The sequence below is a fragment of the Hippocampus comes genome, unplaced genomic scaffold, assembly GCF_001891065.2.
Source record: "Hippocampus comes isolate QL1 unplaced genomic scaffold, H_comes_QL1_v1.1 scaffold123, whole genome shotgun sequence".
In the NCBI taxonomy this organism is placed as follows: domain Eukaryota; kingdom Metazoa; phylum Chordata; class Actinopteri; order Syngnathiformes; family Syngnathidae; genus Hippocampus; species Hippocampus comes.
Window position 1 is genome coordinate 1,865,975 of NW_017804997.1, and position 25,863 is coordinate 1,891,837.

The following is a 25,863-nucleotide window of genomic DNA, read 5'->3' on the forward strand; positions in this document are numbered from 1 at the left end:
AATTCAATGTGAAATGGTCCCCAAAATCCAGCACAATCCATCTTTTTCAGTGATTATTGTTCGGATCATTTCCTAATTGTTAATGACATCCAACATGGAAAATTCAGACAGATGTCATGAGTTATATGTCGTTGCCAGTCAGGAGGCATTATGCAACTTTAATGATGGCTTTTGTCAAGCTTGACTTGACTCTCCTCGAGGATGATGTGGCTTTCTTCCATGAAGTTTGAGCTGCGTCCTCAAAATATTGATTCCCGCACACTCCTCTTTTGCTTTGTAGAAAAAGTGTTTCTAAAGTTGTGCGGAAAACACAATGGATGATGTGGATCCCACACCGAGAGTATCTAGCATTCAATGCTACCCAACACAGGCTACTGAATATGAGCACTTTTATAATTTACGGCAGTACATAAAGGATGAGACAATGTTGTTAAAAATAATGATAGTTTTCACATGGTTGTTTTCACATGTCCTTTTTGCCACTGACTTGGGAGGTTCAACTGTTGTAGCCTGTTCTGTATTGTGGGGCACTTTAATTAGTCAGAGAAAAATGGGTTCTATGCTGAAGGGGTATATTGTATTTGACAATTTTGTAAAATAATACGCCATAAGTTTGTTTTTGGTTCAACCCAACCTGTTCCGCAGCTTATTCATGCACTGTATCGAATCTGTCAGTCTCATTCTTCCAGAACAGTCTTGTTGTACAACAGGAGTTTTGAATCCTCTTTCAGTTTGGATTGAGATGACTAATGATTGGAAATTTTATTGGACAGACTGATATGGGGACAAAGGCTGAAAAAAATAGAACAATCCCTAATCTTGGCACCTTTTCTACATTGTACGTGGAGCGAATATTGTCGTATCCGATCCAAAACATTCTTGTTTTTTGCTGTTTGGACACAGTGAATACTTACGAGTAGTGACAGCAGTGATGAAGAAAATGTCTAGTTTAACTTCAATGTTAGACTTCATTTTTTGTTGTTGTTGTTTGAGTTCCTATTGCATTCTCATGAGAATAAATTGAATATTTCAATCTGTCCTTCATCCTCTTTGTGGACACATGCACAGCCCACAGCGCTCACGCTCGCGTATTCTGTAGCTCATCCTCTCCCTCTGGTTTGGTTCTCAGAACAATTTACAGTGACAGCAGCAGAAGTCAACAGATTGCAACGCCTACTCGTATTCCTCAGCTCATTAACATTCTGACAGTGCAGTTCTTGTTCCAGCGCCACACCACCTTCGGCACCCTGTCCCTGACTTTTTGCTTTAACCTATTTTTTAAATGCAATTAAAAACTCACATGACTACGTGAGCTTTAAAACAAATTCTATTTGTATATATATATATATATATATATATATTTTATTTGAGTTTTTTTAAATCTGCGTCATCAAGACTGGGAGGGCCGTATGAAGCCCGCTGGCTTTTTTTTCCCACAATTTTTCGATGCTACAAAACATTTTCGAACAATTTTTCCTTTAAAAGGTTCAACTCTTTCAAATGTGCTTTCCTGACAAGTACTTTGCTGTAGCTTGACTGCTCGAATGTTTTATCTGCAAGAGAAGACGCAGGTTATCAGGGTCTTATCATGATCCTTGAAATATTTTCTGCCTCAAGGCCTCACACGGCATTGTTTTTGTTTTTTTTTTTTTGTTTTTTTGCTACCAAAGGAGTGAGGCAGAGGTACCCTCCAATGCAGTGTCTTGTGTGGTTAACACACACTATATTACAGCCGTGTTTCTGCCTCTGACTTGCTATTTTTGGTGCTATTGTTATTGCTTGCTGTAATGTTAGTTAGGCGTAGCACGTTCTCTCCTTTTATGCTTGTCACATTTACGTAATTATGTATTCATCTAATCCACACTGCAGTTCCCACAGAATAATACACAATTTACTTTTGATCTTATCCAAAACACGGTCAGCATACTAACACGGTGATCCACACAATCCGTTGAGCAAAAAAGTCCAAATATGCTGGCAAGCATGCATAACTTAATATTTGTCTTGCCAAAGCAGAGCCACGTAGGTGTGCACATTGTCCAGTGTCTTAGGACACAGCGGGGCCCACATCTGGTTCTCCAGTTGGTAACCCAGCATTAGGGAATAAACGCTGTCTATGAGCATATTCATATTCAACTGCACTAAACCATATTTTGCCCATTAAATATCCATCAGCTTTCTGTGTTACATCCTGTCGGCTAAATACTGTCATGTATGGAATATGTTGACATTGTGTGATGCACGGGATGCTGTTACCCTACCCTGCATATTGCTTTCTGGTTTTCAGCCTTCTGTTACGTTCTCCATCTGTCACACATCTACCCACACGGTCACATGTGTCCCCAGAACCATCTCGCACAAACAGTATGGAAGAGCAAAGAGCAATGGTAATGTGCCGTAATGGTTGTGTGTTTGGCGTTGGCCCTCGTCTATTGCTGCCTCGACGAGGCAGACAGAGCCAGGCTGCCATCACGGCGGGTCATGACGCCTCACCTCATATATAAATGACTTTTCAAATCTACAAACATGTCGTGTTTGTAGTGGGTTGAAGGTACTGTTTGTTGGTCTTGGCTGACAATTGAAAGCAATCACGTCACAGCAGTCTGACTTGATGTTTGGCACCAAAGAATTTTGCTTTGCTTTATTCTTGAAGCATGCTTTGGGTGCCACTACTAAAATAACCATGATTTTAAGAGACAGCTTCATAAACAAAATAGTGAATAATCACCGGAAAACGTCATAGAAATTCATTCTTGTTTCTGCCCTGTATAATTTTAGCATGTTTTTTGGCATTATCGCAACTAAGCATTGGTTGGCTTGCTTTGATATTGCTACGTTATATCAAAGCTCATAAACTAAGAGATTTTAAAAGATTGTTCAAAGGCTGCTAGGTGTAGTCGAGCTCTACATCAAAAGTAATGGATATACCGTATTGGCCCGAATACAAGATGGTGTTTTTTGCATTGAAATAAGACTGAAAAAGTGGCGGTTGTCTTATATTCGGGGTCTAGACATTATACCCATTCACGACGCTAGATGGCGCCAGATATCATTGAAGAGAATGCTGAACTTGACTCCCCAGGCCTAGGTGAACCCCTGCCACGAAGAAGAAAAATAAAAAATAGCGGTAAGAAAGAAAAGAGAAGAGATAAGAGAAAATGGAGAAACATAGCGACAATCTGGAGAAAAGTGGATCGAAGATCGGCCAGGTTAACCGACAGCTGAGGAGAAGTTATGATGTAATTTATATTTCAAAAACCAGAAGCCATTCATTTAGGAATGTGATTGCACTTTAGTTTACATATTTTAATGTTCAGATATTAAGATTTGAATAAGGCAAAATAACATGCTTTTTCTCTCAAATATATTGTTATAATCATTTGTTTCAGATGTACTGTAATTATTTTCTGTATAAAAATTAATTTGGTGTTCAAAAAGTCTTTTTTCAAACTTGAGTCTTTAAAAAGGGGGTCGTCTTATAATCAGGGTCGTCTTATATTCGGGCCAATACGGTACTCTATCCTTCTTCCTGTCTGAGACTGGGGGACACGTACTGTATGTTCTATAAATTCTATAGCTTACACTGCTTGCTCTATATTTTTATGGGCAACGTGTAACAGTTGTCACACACTACTGTTATTGTGACTGCATAATTATGACATGTGAAAACATATCTATATTGTCTTCATTTGGGGGCTCATGGCTGTTTTCAAAGCAGGGTCGTGCTGATATTACATTTAAGTAGATATGTGTCACAGTTTTTACCCAGACAAGTTATTCAGGGTGTTCCCCGCCTACTGCCCAAAGACAGCTGGGATAGGCTCCAGCACCTGCCGCGACCCCAGTGAGGATAAAGCGGTTCTGAAAATGAATGAATGAATGAAAGTTTAAACAAAGTTAAACAAAGAACTCGACTCAAGGAAGATTGTCTTTGTAGCTGACGGGAGCACGATTTCCCAGAGCGACCGACAGTAGTTGCTCCGCAAATCCCACTCAAAGTTCCTCGTCGAACTTTTATTGCTTACATATGCAAAATACAAGAAAAACACTGTCCCCAATATTTGCAGACCACACCCCGAGTCCAGCCCCTTGGTTGGAGATTTGATTAACTTTTGTCAAGCTTTGAACCACAGATACTCTAACACCTTCATATCTGGTCTCCCATGAATAAACAAGTCGCAGACTTCGCAGATGACAAATGTTCGCCTTGGCCGTGACACTTATGACCAGTTCCCAAACCGTCTTTTAATGTTCTAAAACACTCCATTCCTAAACGGTTTACTTCCCCTCCCAAGCCGAGTCTAGCCTCCTTACATCTGTTCGCACCCTTGCTGCAATGTGATTACTGTGGACTTCAAAAAGTCCTCCGCCCAAGACGGCCCACACCCTTGCGCACAGACATTTGGGGGCACTGAATACACTCCAAAATGTCTAGACAGGTGCAAATTAAATGAAACTTTAAACATGATTTCATTTTGTTTGTAGATTTCTCTATCAATATATTTCCAATATTAACTCGTGATTAATTGCAATTTTTTTTTGTATTCATACAATGGATTTGGGGTAGAATCTGTCAACCGTGATAAACCATTTTAACTAGATCCCAATATGAGTCGGTTAAAGCTGGATGCTGCAAGGTTATTATTAACAAACAGGTTGCCATTTGGTTCAATGCGCATTTTTACTTGACATCAAAGATTGAGTTTGGATGTCTCACAGGATCCGGGATACAATAAAGTGCCATGATATTGAAGTTAATAAGGTGAAATGGACAGCTGTGAGCCGTGGCCTTTAAGTGGATACCATTACTTTCTGACGGGATTTATCAGCAGAACGAAAGAAAGAGAGGGTGAGAGAAAGTGGAAAAGGGACACCGAATGTGGCATGAGAAAAGCTTTCCATGACCGCCGCCCCCTAACAATAGTCCTGTCATCTCCTTGCAAGGAACAGATGCCCAGGTTCCGACGCGAGAATGTCAGGGAGAAATAAATCACCGGGCCAATTTACTTGAGGAAGGTGAACTTTCCGCGGCAAAGGCAGAACGTGAGAATCACTGACATCTCTGAGTGGAGATTTTCTTTATTCTTTCTTGGTTGGCGTGACATTTTTATTCATTAGATCTGTGGCATAAGGGAGACCAAAAAGCTGCCCGTGTAAAATTGGATTTGAAGGAAACGCATTGGAAATTGTGGCTGCTGTTTCCTGCAGTAAAAACTTTTCTCATGCTTAAAAGGGGTGTGTCTAAACTTGTGTATGGTAGGCTACTGTGTATGTAAAAACCCAGAGCTGCTAACCTATTGAAATTCACTTCAGGAGCATCTCACCTGAATTTTCATATTTTTTGTAAATTCTGTCAGGAACAGTTTGAAAGCCCCCTCGAATTTGGAGGTTTTTTTTTCATTGTGTTAAAACTTTGGTGCAAGCAAAGCACATTTCTGGTTCCAAAACACTTTGGAGTGTCTCCAAAAATAAATAGCAGCAGTTTATCCCTCAACTCCTCTGAGATTGGCAGCTGGTGCGACGTTCTAGTCGATGCGCGTGTCGCTGTCAGTCATTTTTTTCCTGAGTTGACTGAGTGCGTAGCAACCAAGAAATGAGCACATATTTGAATAATAAATCATGATCCTCCGACACAATGGCGTCAAATTCACATCCACTCGTTTAGAAGGCTATTGAATGCAAATGACAAACCGCTCAACTTGAAACATCGTCACAGACTCATTTTGATGTCCAATTTTGTTATGCACAAAACTGGAAAAAATGGATTCTGATAAAAGGAACCCTTTAAACTTCCAGGATTTTGAACAATTGCCTTCAATGCAACATAACCGCTGCTCCAACAGTTACTTTTACGGACTCTGAGGGGATCCAATTTTTAGAGTGTACATAGATCGTACTGGGTGACGTCGTGAAGATATTTCCCTACATGACAGTAGCTGGAGAAAGAATTTTAATGAGAAACCTCATCTCCCCAGGTGATTTCCCTGGCAGTCGACAAACAAGGAATGAAGCAGTGAAACTTGATGGGTACATTTAAGAGTGCATAGACTTCTGCTGTGGAAAAAAAAAAAAGAAAAAAAGAATGGCTTTGTTTTGGGCCCACACTGTATCAGCTTCAATACAGTTGTGAACATGACTTATTTTTTTTAGTGCAACGCTGCTCTAAGCAACCAAAAAAAAAAAAGATTTCATTCACTCAAGGGAGGTTTGTGTGCAGATATGCACTACTTACATAGAATACTTTAAATCTGTTTCCATTTGTTGCATTCTGGCCCCTCTCGAACAGACTGGGGTGTCAGCAAAAGCCACAAGAATGTGGCATTATGGAAGAGAAGCACTGGAACGGTCACCTCTCTTGGATTTTAATGAGGCATCCGCTGCACATTCTTGGCAAGATCTCATTAATATGTGCAGAACACTTTGGATTGCAACAAAACAACCCCCCCCCCAAAAAAAAAGCTGTCCCTCAATTTGAGTTGGTTCCCCACCCAAATGCATTCATTATATCATCATATCTTCTTCAAATACAAGGGATGTGACTTTTTTATATCACTTGCACCTCCTTGGCATGCTCATACATCTTACATATTTATCTATTCGAGATACTTTGAGAGGGCGGCCAGGTGGTCGACTGGTTTACGTGTCGGCCTCACAGTGCAGAGGTGCACGGTTCGATTCTGGCACCGGCCTCCCTGTGTGGAGTTTGCATGTTCTCTTCGTGCCTGCGTGGATTTTCTTCAGGTAGTCTGGCTTCGTTCCACATTCCATAAAAATGCTTGGCAGGTGTGAGTGTGATCGCGGATGGTTTTTCGTCTGTGTGTGCCCTGCGATTGGTTGGCAACCAATTCATGGTCTGCCGCATTTGATTTACCCACCAGACAAAATGAGGTTCCAATTAAAACATCAAAAATCCAAATTGAGCATTGATTGAGCAATTGATTTGCAGTCTGAACGTAGCCTGTTTATTACTGTATTTCTCCAAAGAAACAATCTAGTTGAAGCACAATAATTAAAAATGAATTTATAAATGGACAGCAATATGGCATCCTATGCAACAATCAGCCGAGGGATTTCTCCCACCGTGCCTGGGTTGAATCGGAATGCAGACAGAGGTTCCGGCTTCAACGGCTGCATTCTAATGTAACAGCAAACATGCAGGGCCTAGCCCATTTGATATTTATTGCCCATTCCCTTCGCTTTTATATAAGTCTGTTACTTTCAAGATGCTCTTCAAGGAGGACATTGGTAAAGGAATAGAAGCACACTCTACAGAATATAGCAAAAGCCAGTATAAGATTCAGAATAATTCCTAATGTGTTCTCGGATTGCTTTGTCATCACTTGAGGGTCTCACGGGTGTACAAATTAGATCCAAAAGGTAATCTTGGGAGCGACCCGGTGGTCCAGTGGTTAGCGCGTCGACCTCACAGTGCAGAGATACCGGGTTCAATTCCAGCTCCGGCCTCCCTGTGTGGAGTTTGCATGTTCTCCCCGGGCCTGCGTGGGTTTTCTCGGGGTACTCCAGTTTCCTCCCACATTCCAAAAACATGCATGGCAGGCCGATTGAACACTCTAAATTGTCCCTCGGGGTGAGTGTGAGTGCGGATGGTTGTTCGTCTGTGTGTGCCCTGCAATTGGCTGGCAACCGGTTCAGGGTGTACCCCGCCTACTGCCCGAAGACAGCTGGGATCGGCTCCAGCATCCCCCCCCCCTGACATTGTGAGGAGAAGCGGATCGGAAAATGGATGGAGATGATCTTGGTTGAAAATTTAAGAATCCTCGAGAGGCATAAAGACATTTACTTAGAAATTGATGCTGAGCATGCAGTGTACTATAAAAGGATGAAAGCATTTCCAAGAGGGAACAGCCCCATTGTCCACAATGCCTCATGTCAGAATGTCAGGTGGACACTGCGATTATTCTGCACCTGGTAAAGCTACAAAGTACACTCGTAAAAATGGTGGGCTGAAGAATCTGAAGGCAGCACAGCACAGACACTTTGTCAAGGCTGAGAAAATGAAACCCTTATTTTACTGTTGCTGATTATATTAATGTATCAATTAACAAGACAGGGCAGGCTATGATTATTGCTATGACTGAACGGATGGCTGAGAAGAATATAAACTTTGCACAACTGTTAATTGGGATGAAACCTAATGCTTTGCCATTAATTCTTGTAAATACAGAAATCCAACAAAACACGTCTCTTTTCCTCCGCTAGAATCATCAGTATGCCTCATTTAGTTGCCAGTTACACTGAAATCAAGGATGTATCCAGACCTGCAAATTTTATGACAAAGAAATAATAATTCCATGCTCTTAAAACATTGCATTGGATCGGTCAGAACATGTTCAAGAAGAATTTACGCATCCCCCTAACACTGTTATGATTTGCAAAATCATTCAGAAATTAATGCAGTGGAATTTATTGATTTGGCCAAACCACATGATCAAAATTTTATGCATTATGCATATAATCAATATTTATGTGGCACAGCAGACTCACGGTAGTTATTCGTATCTAGTACTGTACTAGTTTCACAAGAAAATCACTGCTTTTATGGATGAGTAAAATGGTAGTGAATTAAAAAAAAGAATAAATGGACTGCCTGTACTGGGTAAGTAAGAGCAAAGTAGGACAGTATGAAGAGTAAGCTATGATATTTGGAGAATATTTCTAAAGGTGAAAGGACTCAATCCATAGCAATGCACACCTCACTGCCGGAATCCATCTTCTGTCATCTTAATGCCAAATTTAATTTAGTTTGTCACGTTTCCACATTCCAACAACATGCTGATTGAACACTCAAAATCGTCCCTTGGTGTGAGTGTGACCGCGAATGGTTGTACATTTCTGTGTGCCCTGCGATTGGCTGGCAACCGGTTCAGGGTGTCCGGCGCCTACTGCCCGAAGATGCCTGGGATAGTCTCCAGCACCCCCCGCAACCCTTGCGAAGATTAAGCGGATCAGAAAATGGATGGATGGATGGATGAATGTTTCTCTTTATTCATCCAATGTCATCTTTGGCCCATTGAAAATATCAATTGCTCCTCACAACCATCAGGTGTATCCATCTTTGTAAAATATTTGCACCACCATGTTGGCTTGCTGTGCAAATGTGGATTGGTTGAAATGGAAATGACACACTGCGCTTAAAAAATTAAAAAAATACCCGGGCACAGATTTGGTGCACTCCACTTTTATTTTGCAAGCACCTCTACTGACAGCGTGAGGCTGTTGGCAGATCAGCAGAGCTGCATGAGGTTTGTAAATAAAGAGTATGATATCATAGCAGCGGGGCAGCCGAATCTAATCCAGTCGTTAAATCAACCGTGAAGAAGACAGGAAACATCCCAGTCTTTCAATCACATCTCCATCCAGCTTCTGTCGGCGTTCTTCACCCCACAAAATCGCACACAAAAACAGAAGTTTGGGTGACAAGCACAAGGGTTTATCAGTATACAACCCAACCGTCAATTGATCTCGGGTGAAAAAGAAACAAAGCACTTCATTTCGTGTAATAATATAGCAGACAGCAAGCCGAATACACATCAGCATGGTTTTACCGCCGTGAAGTGAGAGAGAACTTGAAGGGGCATTATGGCTCACATCTTAATCAAAGTAATAATCATATAATACCAAAGTGCTTCAAGCATACCACCGGGTGAGATAAAGACTTGGAATAACTTTTGAAAAAAATATATTTGTATGGAAGTGGAAATAATGATGAACAATTAACTTGAACAGTCACACGGACACAATTTTATTCGTATGCATGCGAGTGTGGTGACCTTTCCTTACCCTCTCTGGAGCTCAAAAACTGACAGAAAAACAGAAGAGGAAAAAAAAAACAGCCCTTTTAATTCTATTATTCGAAGTGAACACCTTTATCCTCCACAAAGGGTGTGAAACAAATTCTGTGGAGCAAAAATCAGGACAGACAAAGATATTCTCCCTGTGACTATCCACTAAAAATGTGTGTGTGTGTACCGAATGAATACATTAAAATTTGGGGGTGTCATGGAAGGCCAAACCACACTCTGACACCATTAACACACTCCTCCCAAACCATCCATCCATTTTTTAATCTGCTGATCCTCATAAGGGGCGCGAATGTGCTGGAGCCTATCCAAGCTATCTTCGGGCAGTGATCAGGGGACACCCTGAACTAGATGCCAGCCAATTGCTGTCCCCCAAATCAAGTGGAAATTATTGTGTTTTTGTGTGAGTAGCTAAAAAGGGTCACCCACCAAAATCTTAAGTCACACTGGAGACCGGAGCACGCAGCCAGCACCTTCCTGGGGCAGCCCGTAGGCAAATGCTGTAGCACAAAGGAGCCCAGAGCCTCCCGCATTACCATCCAACCATCCATTTTCTGATCCGCTTTATCCTTGCAAGGGCCGCGGGTGTGCCGGATCCTATCCCAGCTGTCTTCCGGCAGTCGGCGGGGTACACCCTGAAGTGGTTGCCAGCCAGTCGCAGGGCACACAGAGACGTAAAAACCATCCGTGCTCACACTCACACCTATGGACAGTTGTGTTCCATTTACCTGCAACGCATGTTTTTGGAATGTGGGAGGAAACCGGAGTACCCGGAGAAAACCCACGCAGGCACGGGGAGAACATGCAAACTCCACACATGAAGGCTGGAACTGGGATTGAACCCTGCACTGTGAGGCCAACGTGCTAACCAGCCATCCACCGGATGTCTTATCTTATCTTAACCTGTCCTTCACACTGCACAAATTATTTTTCATGATTTATTTTTCCACAGATATTTGACTTTCATCCTATCCGTGTGCCAGTTTTTAAGATATTGCCGTGGTTTCAAAGGTGTTAAGAAAATGAATCACCGTGTCTGAGGGACTGCAAGAACAGCACTTGCTTTCACGCTTAATTCAGTTAATCACATTAGGTGACATGTTACACAATTGGAGAAATTGCCAACGAAACGGTTGTCTTGATGACCTGAACATGACCACGTAATCAGACCATTCAGCAAGTACGACAAGAGAAGGCTTTGTGAATCTCTCTCCTCCACCCATTCCATAATTCAGTTACTACCAAGCTGTCATTTAGCGCACAGAGACTGACAGGGCTTTGAAAGTAAAGTAGAAAGAGCAATTACCTTGGGAGAGATTCAGTCAAAAGGATAGCGCCCACAGCTGCTTTCCTATCTACAATAACACAAAGGAAGTGAAGGATTGGCATATTACTCATCAGAGAGGAGAAAGACAATGTCCTCAATCTTTTGATTTCTCTCTCTCTCTTTCTTGATCTCTCGATCTTGCTGCATCATTATTTATTCACATGCGACAACAGTTACAGTATGTGACATCACAAGACTGCATTTATATTGCTCCATCACATTTCCAATGCGGCCATTATCTGAATTTAACAAGGAGCTGATTCCCAACCAGATACAGTAGGTTTTTTGTGGTCAATAAACCTGGCATATTCAATCAAATTTCTGCTTCATCTGGAAGCTGGTTTTTCATTGAAATGTATTATTTCAGGATGATGAAAGTGCCACTTAAATGTTTCTGCCATTATTATTTTGAGTACAAGTAGTAAAAGTAATATTTAGCTATTTCGATGCATTAATAGTAGCTAGTTATAATTTGAGATGCAATATATACGTAAACAAGCACCCCACTTCTTTGTGTTTTCTGTAAACAACAGTGTAAACCTTGAAACAACTGGTATTTGAACACAAACAGTGCAGCAACACATGACGTCAGGACATGTAAGACAATCACAGGAATGTATTTTTTCCTCTCTGTGGAAAAAAAAAAAGAAACAAAAAAACAAAACACTAATAATGTATTGCTGCAGCTTAGCCGCTAGTTTTTGGGTTGTGTTTCGGCACCAAATCTACATGTACTATTCATTTATAGGTTATACTGAAACCTGGTGTCAAGAAAGAGCAGAATATTGTTACATTTATATTCTATTTAATTTGCGGACAATTATAGGAGGGATATTTTTCGAAGCAGAAAACACATTTTGCAACGGATTAATGGCATTTCCATTCATCTTAATGGGGAAAGTTGATTTGAGATATGGACAATTTGAGTTACGAACACTGGCACAGAAATAGTTCAACTCGTAAACCAAGGCGTGACTGTATATCGCTTAGCGTTCAGTGTAATGTTTGACTTCAATCGAGTGAGACGCACGTGGTGGCTTTGCCGTACAGGTTAAATAGTAAAAAGGCTTGCAACTGCGAATGAGTCTAAGTAGCAAAAAAAAAACAAAACAAAAAACAAAAAAACAGCACGTTTCCCCACAACCTGCTAAAATGAATGTGTTGGTGTTGTCAAAGGGAGCCATTTACGCTGAAGAAATGGCATTTAGCTCAAAGCCCTGCTGTGCCCTAGTGTCTCAGAGCTGCTATGTACACTTTCTGAATGAATACATTAATTTCCCAGCATCAAAAGATTGTTTGCCAGGGAAGGAACAGATAGATAAAAGGATAGACTCACCCACGAGAAAAAACCCAAAACATAATATACAGTTGAATTCGGCATGGTGAAAATCGGCCTCACTCCTCCTCGTAGGATTTGAAATTCTTCAATAATTAAATATATTTACATCCCAATTTTAACCTTATTTGTTCTGAACCGATCCTGGAATACCATTTCTAAGTCCCGACACTATATAAAAGAATTGGAGGGGAAATAAGTAAAGCACATCTGCCTCACAGTCAAAGGTTCTGATTTCAAATTTTAGTTCGGACCTTTCATTGGGAAGTTTCCCTGTTCTCCTTGTGCTCGTGTGGCCTGTCTTCCTGTTTCCTCCCACATTGTAAAAACATGCCCTCTGAAATGTTGTCTGGTTTTGTGAGTGTGGGGAGTGAGGTCACTGTACGTAGGTGGATCATAAACAAGGAAGTGGTGCTGATTGGGAGTTCACTGACGGCAATCTAATTATCGCTGCCCCATTGCAGTAGCAATCACTGAAAGCCACCCGATGATGAAAAATTCATCGGGAATTGAAGCATTCAGGCAGTTTTTAATTAACATTTAGTAAACAGACAACAAACAAGGTTTCTCTACTATTGCGGGTCCTGCAATTCACCGTTTGATTGTCGCTGCTCACAGCAGGTCTGCATTCGGTGCACAGAAGAATATACATTGCGACTAGATTTAATTTGACTCATGATGCAAAATTTGCCCAAGCTGTTTTGGTTTTTTTTTTCCCTTGATAAAGTCAATTGGTAATTGAACTGATGCTGGACGTGCAAAGTGGAAATCAAGCTTAATTCAAAGTTGGGAGACTCTTGAATCAGGGCCGCTCTCAAGCCACTGAAGTACGTAGCAGGAAATTGATAATCCGCAGATTGGAGAAATTCCCATCGTGTCAGAAATTCAGTCTGCTGTAAATGACCGAGCACTCTTGGAACACCTGTCATTCTCTCTATAAAGTGTAACATGCCACTTGTCATTGATGGATGGATGACAAGTCCACAACATGACGAGCATGAATCGGATGTGCGGAACAGCAATGACCCAAATGTGTAGTGTGACTAGAATCATTGTGACTTTAAATGGTATTGTTGCTATCATCAGCCATCTCTCCAATAAATGTCTTCTGATTGTGGCCAACATACCTTTTGATTTTATTAACCCTTTCATGCCCCCTGTAACCTGATAGCATGGTAAGCTGTCCACTGTAGTAACCGCCGACCCTGAAAGGGTTAAACTCATTTAATGAAAGATGTATATGCAGAGAAAACAGATTGGTCACGGGGCCAGTATCATTGGGGGGTCCTGATATACACATCAATCATGGCAATTGATTGTGCTTGCTCTCTTAACTTGCCAATTAACCATTAACAGACCTCGGCAGGTTCTGATTAAAAATGGGCGGCCCGGTAGTCCAGTGGTTAGGGCGTCGACCTCACAGTGCAGAGGAAACGGATTCAATTCAGGCTCCAACCTTGCTGTGTGGAGTTTGCATGTTCTCCCCATGTCTGTGTGGGTTTTCTCCGGGTACTCCGGTTTCCTCCCACGTTCCAAAAAAACATGCATGACAGGTTGAGTGAACACTCAAAATTGTCCCTAGGTGTGATTGTGAGTGCAGATGGCTGTTCGTCTCTGTGTGCCCTGCGATTGGCTGGCAACCGGTTCAGGGTGTCCCCCGCCTACTTCCCAAAGACGGCCGAGATAGGCTCCAGGACACCCCGCGTCCCTTGTGACGATAAAGCAGTTCAGAAAATGGATGAATGGATGATTAAAAGTACCTGCTCAAAGTTTTTGGTTGGTTCCAATAAACCATTGGTAATCTGGAAAGAAACTTATTTGAAGTAAAATATCATCCTGGGTTTTATCTTAACAAAAAAAAATCTAATCTAGTCGTTTCAGAAACAGGATTTATGACCGGATCTCTCATCCTGTGTTGGGGTGCTTGAGGCGGTTTGCTTGTATGAGTGATTCTCCATAATCACAATGAAAGGACATCTGTGTCAGAATATTCTGAAGTCACTTTATAGAGACACCCAAAAGGAAGCAGAGGGGAGAGGTTCTGCTTATCAGTTTTGGCTGATGCCCAACTCTCTTTTTTTTTACATGCTGTATCTTATTAGTTGCAGCCTTTAAAAGCCTCCGCTTGCCTTTCCAGGCACACTCCACTCCCAATATGCATGATTAGTGTGGAACTGATGTTCTCAGTGTTGAACCACAGTTGATGTCGGGTCATGCTCATTACTCTCACACGCTGTTGCCGTTTCTGGAAGCAGCACATGAAGCAGGGCTTTGCCGCTGAGGAGATTTTGGAAGTTGCGATGATAAGAGAATGAGCAGGCCTTTACATGAATGATGTGTGTGTTATGAAGAGAGAATATTCAACAGCAAGCAGTTTTAATATTTAAAAAAGGATGTCATTTTTATCTTTCCGTGCATCGGTTATGATGCCTCTCATATTTTAAAATACCACGAACTGAAAATCGATCGTCGATCGTCAGCTTCACCGAAGGTCGTAAACAGTCCCCAAAATAATGGACATACATGTCAAATGTTCTGGTAGTCGTACAACCGCAACAAATTTGATGAAGTGTGATCAAAACTGAGCAATATTCTCTTTGATTGTGCAGTTGTTTCAATCCTTACATCAAGTGGCGACCTGTTAAGACAACACGTCCCTACAAAGCAAGCGGCGATCACTCATGAGAGGAACAAAAGCCGCGGCATCAAGCTTTCAGTCACATTTCATGGCCCATTTGTTGTGTATGCATCAAAGTGGGGAGGCTGTCGTGAAGCGCTCATTGCGGGCCCTCGTCGGCGCATGAAAGTGGAACAAGGGCCTTGGATATTCTGTTTGATTGTGCAGTTGTTTCAAACCTTACATCAAGTGGCGACCTGTTAAGACAACACGCGTCCCTACAAAGCAAGCGGCGATCACTCATGAGAGGAACAAAAGCCGCGGCATCAAGCTTTCAGTCACATTTCATGGCCCATTTGTTGTGTATGCATCAAAGTGGGGAGGCTGTCGTGAAGCGCTCATTGCGGGCCCTCGTCGGCGCATGAAAGCGGGACAAGGGCCTTGGTTTCGCTCTCTTCTTTTGCCTTCTTCCCCCTTGTTGCGGAAGCCAACATTGTGAGCGAAATTATACGTTTTGTTTGTTTACTTGTTCCCCGAGATATTGTTAACCTTGCTGGCAAGGCTTTAATCCAGAGTCAGCAGGCACAAAAGGCCACTGTGTCATTATGGAATTAGTGGGAGGTGCACTGCTCATTTAAAAAAAAAAGAAATCAGCATGACTATGGACATTGACATCATATTTTTATACTCGGCAAGGTCGGGAAGCATCGCGCATTCTTTTACTTTACACTTTTGTCCGTGACAACAACATTCCTCGTGGACTCTTTTATGTTATCTCTAAGCATTCACAGCTTGTCGTCATTCATTTGTGCAACGTGTCAAATCTGGAGCAGAGCCTTTTCAGACTTGAAATGCATTTTCACAGAAAAAAAAAAAATTCAAGCATTGAGCGTGTAACAAGGCATGCTGTAGCATTCTGTCGAATACTACACCATTTCAAACTAAAATTGATATTTTTGACACCAGTCCCTTTCTGCAATTTAGTCAAAGTATCAAACCTAGAATATTTTGGGATGTGTGTGTTTGACATGTATCTTTTTTCTTTGGAATGTGAAAATATGCGATGTGATATTTTCACATTTGGACTTGCACTTTTTTTAACCCTTTCAGGGAGGGCGGTCACTGCAGTGGACAGCCTATCATGTTATCAGGTTACGGGTTATCATCATTGGTGCATGAAAGGGTTAACATGCACGAGTAATGTATTGATTCTATTTTTTTTAATATATTTATTCAGTCATTTTTATTGTGTAAAATGTGTCTTGATGGGAATGTGTTTGTGAGCCCGGTCAAGGAAGAATTTCTGTCAGCATTGGGGACAGACAATTAAGCAGTCTTTCGATCTATCTATCTATCTATCTATCTATCTATCTATCTATCTATCTATCTATCTATCTATCTTGTAAAATTGTGAGTGTGTACTAGGGGTGCTTTTTTTGACCAAAGATCTACTTTTCAAGCGACCAACATCCCGCGATGGCCCCGTTACCCCACGTGCACACATGCACGCACACACGAATGCCATGATGGGCAACGGCCCCTAACATGAACAGAAAAATAAAGTATATACAATAGTTTGTGACTAGATGGTGCTACGCTAAAAGAAATACAATACAATACAGGTTTATTTATATCGAGCTTTCACAACCGCTGCAGCTGTAACAAAGCCCTTTATAGAACATTTAAAATTCTACGTCCAAGATTCAGAATATTGATCCATATATAAGGTACATCAGATTATAAGGTTCACTGCATTTGAGAAAACTGAATGCTTTTTGGTGTGTTTTATAGTGCAGAAAATACGGTAATATGAATAACACACCATATTTTTATTTTTATTTTATTTTTTTTTGCATTTCCCCCTAACCCCCTGCAAACGACTTGGGACCAGTCCGCGGGCTACCGGTTGATCGTAATCGCCATATCGGGCGCCCCTTATCTATCCTGTTTCAGTGATTCCCAACCACTGCGAATATTAGTGTACTTGGAAGGATTTAAGTGAATGTGTCTGAAAATTATTCACAACAAATAATGTGTCTTTGCGCATCCATTTAGGCCAATGGCATTGGAGCTTTGTCAGAAAAGATGCATTTCAAACTCAAACTGCAAACTACAGTATTAGTTTTCCCCTTCAGGGTGGGCCGAACGATCAATCAGCACATCTCTAAAGGGATCCTGCGGCATTTGCTTTGTTCAGTGTGCGAGAACAGGGAAGTGATGTGGCAGAACAACTCAGGACGCACTTGCTAACAATACCCTGAACATCCGCCAGCATCCAACTCCTGACCCAGAAGAACATCGCCATTTTGGAGCAAGCCTCCTACTCGTGAGGTGGCTCATCCCAAATGCCAAATTTGTACATCAGTTTCTAGTCTAGTCCACTGTGGTCTCGTTTAACTTTTGCTTGGTGTCATGAAAGTTAGTCAGTTAATGTATCCTTTTTAATATGCGCCAGAAAATTGGTATAAAATAGATGGTCTGAATTTCACAGATGAAATTATATTGGTCCTCAGACACCCATTCTTAGTTTTAGGGCTCTTGACTCTAATTTGTTCTCGGGAAATGATTAGCATGGATCCCTTCCAGATAAAACTAATGATGATACCTACAGTTCCAGCACTTTGAATTCAGGAATTGTTTCTGCTAAAAAAAAATTTAAAAAAAAAGCCATTTATTATTGTCATTCTCACGGTGTTGTCATGCTGGCGTTTGCATTATCTTGAAGTATTACCCAGCTTGGAGTTGGCGTTCACTGTTGTACGGGTAGATGCAGCTCTTGCTGATATTTACCAACAGACCACAATAAAATGTTTTCAGTTCATCCCACGCCACGGAAATAGTTCCCACAAAGCTCACCTTTACAAGGATATTCATACTGATTTCAAATGTTTATAGCCTCATTTGAACGGGCTCCCTGAGCTTCTCAGAGAAAGACAATGGAGTATCTGAAAATTCCTAGAGAACAATTGTAATACTTTTTTTTTTGTTTAGTTTTTTCCAGAAACTGGTGTATTGACAATGACTGAAAACTACCAGTGGAGTCAGTTTGTGACAGCGTTATATTTAATGAATGTTTTACTGTATTGACAATTTACCCAACATCATCCATGGGAACACGTGTACAGTATATTTAGGAAGTGCGCCTAATTTATGGTGACACCAAGACATTTATTTTAAACAGCAGAAACAATGGATTTTGAATTCCATAGAGAGTACCTTTGAAGGAACACAATTCAATGGGTATCTGTCATATTAGTTGAAGTACTTTTCACAGTACTTGTTTATGCTGATTCTCTGTGTGACACACGATACAGCCTAATACCGGTAGGGAACATAGTCGATGATTTATTTGGATATTGACAGTACAGAAAATGGATGGCTAGACACCCCAATAGCTCTGGAAGGGTGTTTACTCGTGGTACAGTTGTCACTGCCTCTTTTGTTGCTTTTATATAGAAGAGTGAATGTAAAGCAATCAGAGTCAATGGAAATCCAAGTACTTGCTGAGCTGTTTTTTTTCTTGTCTTATAGTCATTACAGTCAAATTTGAATTGTTGAGTCGTAACTAATTAAAAAAAAAAACGTCAGGAAAAAAACTGTTTACAATTCTCTGATCAAAGTGTTTCTACAGTGGTGGTCTTTTCTGCAGGTTCTACACAACGCTGCTGTTTCAAATTGTTTCAGAGCGTTGGGAATGAAGGTCACCAAAGTACGAGAGTGTATTCAGGCATACAGAGACAGGATCCAGGAGGAGGCGCCGCGCCAGTCATTGTTAGCAGAAGCGCAGATATTGGTGGCAGACACCCAAAGGATCAAAATACGCAGCCAGCAGTGCAGCACGGGTGGCGCCGTTATTTTTCTCCTTCATGCAAATAGCCTTGCAACTGCGATGTGTACAATAAGCATTCCAATAACTCGACCAAACCTCATCTCTCATACATAAAGAAACCATGCGAGGGAAACATTTTTTTTTCTTCTGCGTGTTGCTTTCATTGTGCTTCCTGAGTCACATTCGGTATCATGCACATGAACTGAATATAAAGGTACTGTGAAACACACAAAGCTTATTTGTGGCATCACAGGAAGCACTCCTACCAGTTTTTCTCACACATGAAGGAGAGCCTCAGTTCCAGAAATGTCATCACTTTTATTGTTCAACATAGCTTGAACTTTTTCAGGGACAACGGTTACTACAGTGGACATCTTATCATGTTATCAGCTTACAGGGTGCATGAAAAGGTTTAAAAGTGTTTCCTCCTTGACCTGTGCACTGGACTCCCTTGATATTGTAGCCATTGGGCATATGGTACTGGATTACCCCACACTGATGGGACTGCAAGTACTGTACAACGCTCTAGAACACAGGTGTCAAACTTAAGGCCCAGGGGCAAGATCTGGCCCGCCACATCATTTTATGTGGGCCGTGAAAGCATATCACACATGTCATCTTCCATTATTCTTGCTAAAATCTGGACGCAATTTCAACTTCTCATTTGTAACAAAAGATATTGTCAGCATTTTCTTGCCACCAAACCATTCATTACATAACTTATACAATAGTCGAATAAACCGTTCTTCCCGACTTTTTAATATAGTTTCAGTCATACCAGCCCTCCGAGGGAAAGGGTAACTTCAATGTGGCCCGCGACAAAAATGACTTTGACACCCCTGCTCTCGAGAGAAAGCATTTGCTGGTCTTAAATGTTCCTGAGTCTGTGTCGGTGGTTTGACATAAAAATGGTGACTTGTTGAAAAAGTATTTGGCCCCTAATACAGTACTATTTGCTACTTTGCGTATTACATTTTTGCATCACGGGCTTTGCTATTCTTCTGGGAAGTCGCTGCGTGTTGTTTACTCTTTGTGAGACGAGCAATTTCCTCCACTGTTTGCATAACCTCCTGCTCATTTCTATCAAAAGCTTTCTCTCTCACGTCGGGCGCGATCTTTATCATTCACACAGCTCCACTATCAGTGTAAAAAAAGCGTTTCTTCATGCTTGATGGGCACCCTGAAATTGTTCGCAAGGAGCCAATCTGTACCTGACTAGCTTTAGTCATGCCTTTGTTTACAGTACATTTCAGCGTCTTACAGCGAGGCTGAAAAATATATTTACAGTGGGTGTCTTTGTAGCCATCATTTTTACCGTCGTCGCACAAATTCTGCACAAGGGCAAATGAACGCCCTCGCACCCTGATCGGATCCACCGAGACGCTTTGGAGTTAATATCAGTTAATTAATTCAATGCACTGGGCAGGGAGCCGTGAGCAGAGGTGAGGTGGACCGCGATGTGTGTAACGGCGGCTGAGGTGGTGGTGTGGCGGCCGAGGCCGGGTTGGTGAAGGGCTTAAACTGAGAGGGAAATGATGGGAGTAATCCACTGAGTGCCTCTAATGTAATGAGTCAGCTTCACTTAATGGAGACCATTTGAGCAGGGAGGAGGTTCAGGAAGTAGGAGAGCTGCTGGTTATGGAGATTCTTGCTTGACAGAAAAGCTTGGTAGGGCGACGGAAAAGGGGATAGGTCTGCTATTCGTCTTAAAGCTAGACTAGACACCAGCTCGCAGTAGCTGCTTTATAAGAATATATGACTGCAGTGTTGCACAAGTGCTGAATTATAGTGTGGCGCGACTCAATATAATCATGTTATGAGCTAGCTTCGGGCTGGAAGCAAGCGTTTTTATTTAGAACAGACCTGGTGTTGCAGATGTTTTCTGGGGTGGTTCTGGGTAATTCTCGAACTGCATTACGTTGGCCTTGACTATTTTCATTTGGCTTTTCATGGGTTAAGCGTGAGCTGCGGTAACGTCATTGTCATGTCACTTAAACGGTCTGTTGCTGCTTAAATTGTATTTTATTTTTTTAAGATAATCAGCGTGATTAAGATTCGACGTGATGCTTTCTAGAAATTAACATTTTCAGATCTGCTTTTTGATTTGCTTATCTACAAAAATGACTTAGATCAAATGTAAGGATTACAAATTATGAATTGGAATACCGTATTTTCCACACTAAAAGGCGCACTGGATTATGAGGCGCACATTCAATGAATGGCCTATTTTGTCATTTTGTTCATACGTTGGGCACACCGCATTGTAAGACACAATCTACAATGCATCCACTAGACGGAGCTATGCTCAAGAAAACACCAACAGAACGATCAGATGTCAGTAAAATGTATTTAATAAAGCAGCAACACAGTTCACTTAACCAACAGCAAGTTATAACATTGTCTCGTTAACGTTGAACTCTCAAAAATCTGTGTCTCGGTCAAAAAGTAAAAGATGGATCCAAAATCTGATGAAGCATCCACATAACGCAATAAGATTGTTCAAATTAAACTGATTCCCCGTCCCCAATATACAATTTTGGTTTCCATTTGTTTTTTTCGTTTGTTTTTTTTGTTTTTTTTTTTACACATGTAAAATAAAGTGGGTCAATATTTTCTCTCAATAGATGAGAAATACATACTGAGAGTTTTTAGGCCACGCCTGATCCTTTATGACAAAATAAAGAACCGGAGCAACTGACAACATCAAGGCCCCAACTCGTCACACGGCCTAATCAGTCAGTCGAAAATGTGTTTTCCCTAAAACCTAAACTTGAGTGTGTTGCTATTGAGTTCATACTTGAATCTTGTGGTTTACGGTCGGAAACTTTCCAACTAAACTTGATTTACTTCCAATCCTCTCTGAGGTTAGTTTCATGTCATGCATGTTTGGGATGCATTTGAAGGATCTGGTGCTGTGACTAGATTTTTGTTGCCTGTGTGCACGTATCTGATGATGTTGCTGTGCTAGGCATCTGGATCAAGTGCTATCTTTGCCTGTTATTTTTCATGTTTTTTTTTTCTAAGCCATCTACAAATCTTGTAATCAGTCGAGTTTTATTGGATCTATTCTGCACTGGAAAACTAAGCGGGATGAGTGGCCACAAGAGCCGCATGTGCTTGTTTGGCATGGTGTTGAGGTTGGATAGGGAGCGGGGTCACACACTAAATACATGGCCAGATGTGACATGTGCTCCTGGCTGTGACACAAACGGCATGACACAGGAGACAAAGTACAGGCTTATTTGTTCGAGTGCCTGTGTGATTTGTGTTCAAAACTCAACCCCCCCATCCAAATCTGCATTTTCTTTTTTTTTTAAATCTCCTGGCTAACCCTATTTTCACATTAAAATGCATCACATTTGTAAACAGCAATCACTGAAGACGCATGTGGTCACCATGTGAGGATGATGATTGCGGGCCAGCAATAAGCTGCCAATTGGGTTGAACCATTTGAGCCACAAATGCACATTAAACGACACTTGAAAAGATTATGACCATTATGAAAAAAGGACATTTCAAATCTTTGTAGTGCTTAAAAAAACTGCGTAATCCTACCAGGCATAAAAGTGCTTTAATGCACCATTAAATATATCCATGGTCCCATTTTGGGTTTTTTTTTTTTTTTTTTTTGCTCCTGCATTTGGGAACTTGAAGCTGATGAACGAGGCAGGGTACACCCAGGACTGGTTGCCAGTCAGTCACAAATTAAAAATATCCTTTCAGTTAAATAATTTCCACATACCGGTACCTTTACAAGGAAGATTTCATCTTTTAGGAGAAAAGTGTGTGTGTTAGTGTATGTGTTTTTTTTAAAAAACGTTTGTATGTATGGTTTTAAAAAAGTCCAGTGTTTATTTCATTGATGGTGATGAAGTTTGCCAGACTTTTGGTTCCAGGTCTCTAACAAAAATATTCCAAACCCTGAAGCTGAACATCAAAAATATGAGTGATTGCAGTCATGAAATAAATAACAAGACCTGCTGGAAATCCCCGCAGCTCTGACACACCGTGCCCGTTAAAAAATATCAAGTCAACAAATCAAACAGAGTATCTGCATCCATCCAGAAAGTGATCATGATTAGATTACACGTACGTGTTTAACTTCTTAAAATATAGATACAACATTTTCAAGTAAGGGCATAATTTTATCAGGATTTTATCAGGATTCGCAAAGGCAACCGTTTGTAACTGCAGTAACATTTCCACAATAACCTTTCATCTATGTGTATTGCAAATTTTCCGCAGCAGCAAATATTGACTTTAACCCTTTCATGCGCAAATAATAATAACCTACTTCAGGATTTTTTTTTTTTTTTTTTGGTCAGGTGTTTTTATTCATGAAAAAACAAATAATGGCAGTGGATGGCAACACACATCACGGTCCATAGTAGTGGTTGATGCACAACTGTGACATTATGATGAATTAATATAAGACAAAACATGTGAGTAGCTGTCCACTCTAGTAACCGTTGTCCCTGAAAGGGTTAAAGTTGGAACATTATCAATTGAAATCTGGTATTGTCTGTGTTCATGTACACTTGCCATAGGCACTGTTTTAATTTTTTGGTTTCGTTTTTCAAAGCAGTTTGCCTAATTGAAAAAAAAAATCTTTTTGTCTCTTTTCTTGTCCCAACTCTCCTTTCCTCTCCTCACCCTCGAAACAGGTTCCTCATCAGATGGGCGCACTGACCTTCTACCGATACGAGCAGCCGATCGTAGACTACTGCCAAGCTCATCAACCCCTGCGGCTAAACATGGGCTATGAGGGCCCCCCTCAGTGTCTGGAGGGCCTCGAAGACCTGGGGCCTTGTGAGAGGGCCACAATACAGACAGTGGCGCTCCCGGCCGTGCCCGCCGCTGCCACCATAGGGCCCTCAATGCCAGGGCCCCGTTCACCCCCACCAGCACTCAGGCCGACGACCGAGGCTCCCAGCGGCGGTCTTCCCACTGAGCGCACCGGCACACTTAAATTTGGACGCTAGCAAGCTGGACGTCAGCCTCTGATGAATTGTGACTTGAGAATAATGGGGCAGCTGAGCTGGTTATTGACCTCGGGTTTGGAACGTTAGTAAGAAGAAAGGTTTTAGTTTTCATGTTACACACAATCTGAGCGAATACACAGTCCCCCGGGATAACGCGTTATTTTCCGTAACGGCGAATTGACGATGGTCTGGGACATATAAAAACAGAAGTTTATTTTTCAAATTGTGTACGGTATGTTGTTTTTTTTTTGCCATTTCAACAGAAAGGGTTGTGTTTTTGCAAGGTTGTGACAGTGCATGTACTCTTGACTGTTGGGACAGAAAGGAGTACAACAGGCTGTTGAACCAATTTCGATCATTATTTCAAAAGGATCAGTCCTCTCTCACAGTGAACGATTACCGTGAGCTCGTATCTGCTTTGTTTGACTTTTAATTTTAGATGTGCGATCAAATTAATTCTGTCCGTATACATATCAAACCAAAGAGTTACAAAAAAAAAATTCTTCGTTAAACTGAACGTACGTTGAGGGCATTTCTTAAAATATGAAAAACAAGCATCTTTGCCAAATTGTTGCACACAAAACTAAATGTCTGAGGTTTTGTTTGAAACAAATTGGCATCGGAATCAGATCGTGATGAGTTGGCGTTCATCGAGTAGTTATAGCCTGTAAAACCGTTCCACAGCAACACACTTTAAATGTACAAGGTCCTGTTAAAAGACTGGCAGACCTTTTGTAGACGCGTACAGCCCAACAACAAGATGCTGAACCTGTGAGCAAAAATGATTGCCGAGTCATGTACATACTGTATCCTTGAAGAGGTCCACTGACCACTCTCACTGCCCCATTTGGAATCATGATGGACTTTGATTATAAGAGGAAAATTCGGAGAGCATCATCTCTGACCTTTTTTTGCTCCCTGAACCCCCCCACGCCCCCCACCCCCCCCCCCGCCATCACAGAGCAAAGCAGTGCCTCGTGGGGGCACGTTGAATCATCGCGTTGACTTGGGCTCAGCCTGTGGATGAATTGGGAATACTGCCTGACAATTCCCCGCGGTCCAGTGCGTGACATCACGGCGCTCTGTAAACTTTTGGCAAACATGTCAAGCGTTGCTATTCACTGACTTGTGGAGCAAAAAAGACTCAAAGCAAGCAATGCACAGGGATCTTGTTTTTATTTTTTGTTTGTTTGTTCCCCGCCCCATACATGCAAGTGATGATCCACCTTGGAGATATTGGAACTCTTTACCAGATTAACTAAACAACTTGTGAGACCGACATTTGCCACATGGACTGGCCATCAAGATCAGAAACTGGTTCATTATTTATCTCTTCTTTTTTGGTTGTTGTCATGAACAAAAGAGACACTTTTTGAGGTGTGCAATGATGATGTCAAGACATTCGCTATCGTATCAAGGGTAAAAAAATAACTAAACAGAGTGTATTTATCTTGTATATACAAAATCTTTTCAAACGGCAAGAAAATAAGACTTTCTGCTGAAACATCTGATGGACAGAAAGAGGAGCCTTACTCATTTTTCCAGTGTGGGATCTAAGTGTTAGAAAGCTGAAACTGTCCTGCTCCTGTTTCAATGATAAATATTTTTCTATTTGCTCCCATTATTATTAACCCTGAAGTGTTTTTGTTTTTTTTCTTTTTCATCCAATCATCCCCCAAAAATAATGGAAGAACATTTGCGAGCCCAGTTGTGACATGTCCATGCTTGTCTCATCTCAATGGCCATATTCGGGAGGCCGTGAGTTTCATCCCAAATCACACGACTGTTTGGAATTGTGGGCCGTGAGTTTCATCCCAAAGTTTCATCCCAAATCACACGACTGTTTGGAATTGTACCTGTATTTCTTTTAGGTGTCATTACAAAATGTAAACCCCGAAACAGCAATTCACAAGATCTTTAGACAGTTTCACCCCCCCACACCCCCAAAAAA

The 25,863-nt window shown here is 41.4% G+C and overlaps 1 protein-coding gene across 1 annotated transcript in view; it reads left to right on the forward strand.

The window, feature by feature from the left end:
- The window catches only part of LOC109530232 (leucine-rich repeat transmembrane neuronal protein 4), an 83,637-nt gene extending 58,783 nt beyond the window's left edge, over positions 1–24,854 (forward strand). Inside the window, exon 3 of the mRNA XM_019893846.1 lies at positions 23,595–24,854. Within this exon, the coding sequence (XP_019749405.1) occupies positions 23,595–23,912 (318 nt within the window). The 3' untranslated portion in view covers positions 23,913–24,854. The remainder of the gene's footprint in view (positions 1–23,594) is intronic.
- The last annotated feature ends 1,009 nt before the right edge of the window (positions 24,855–25,863 follow it).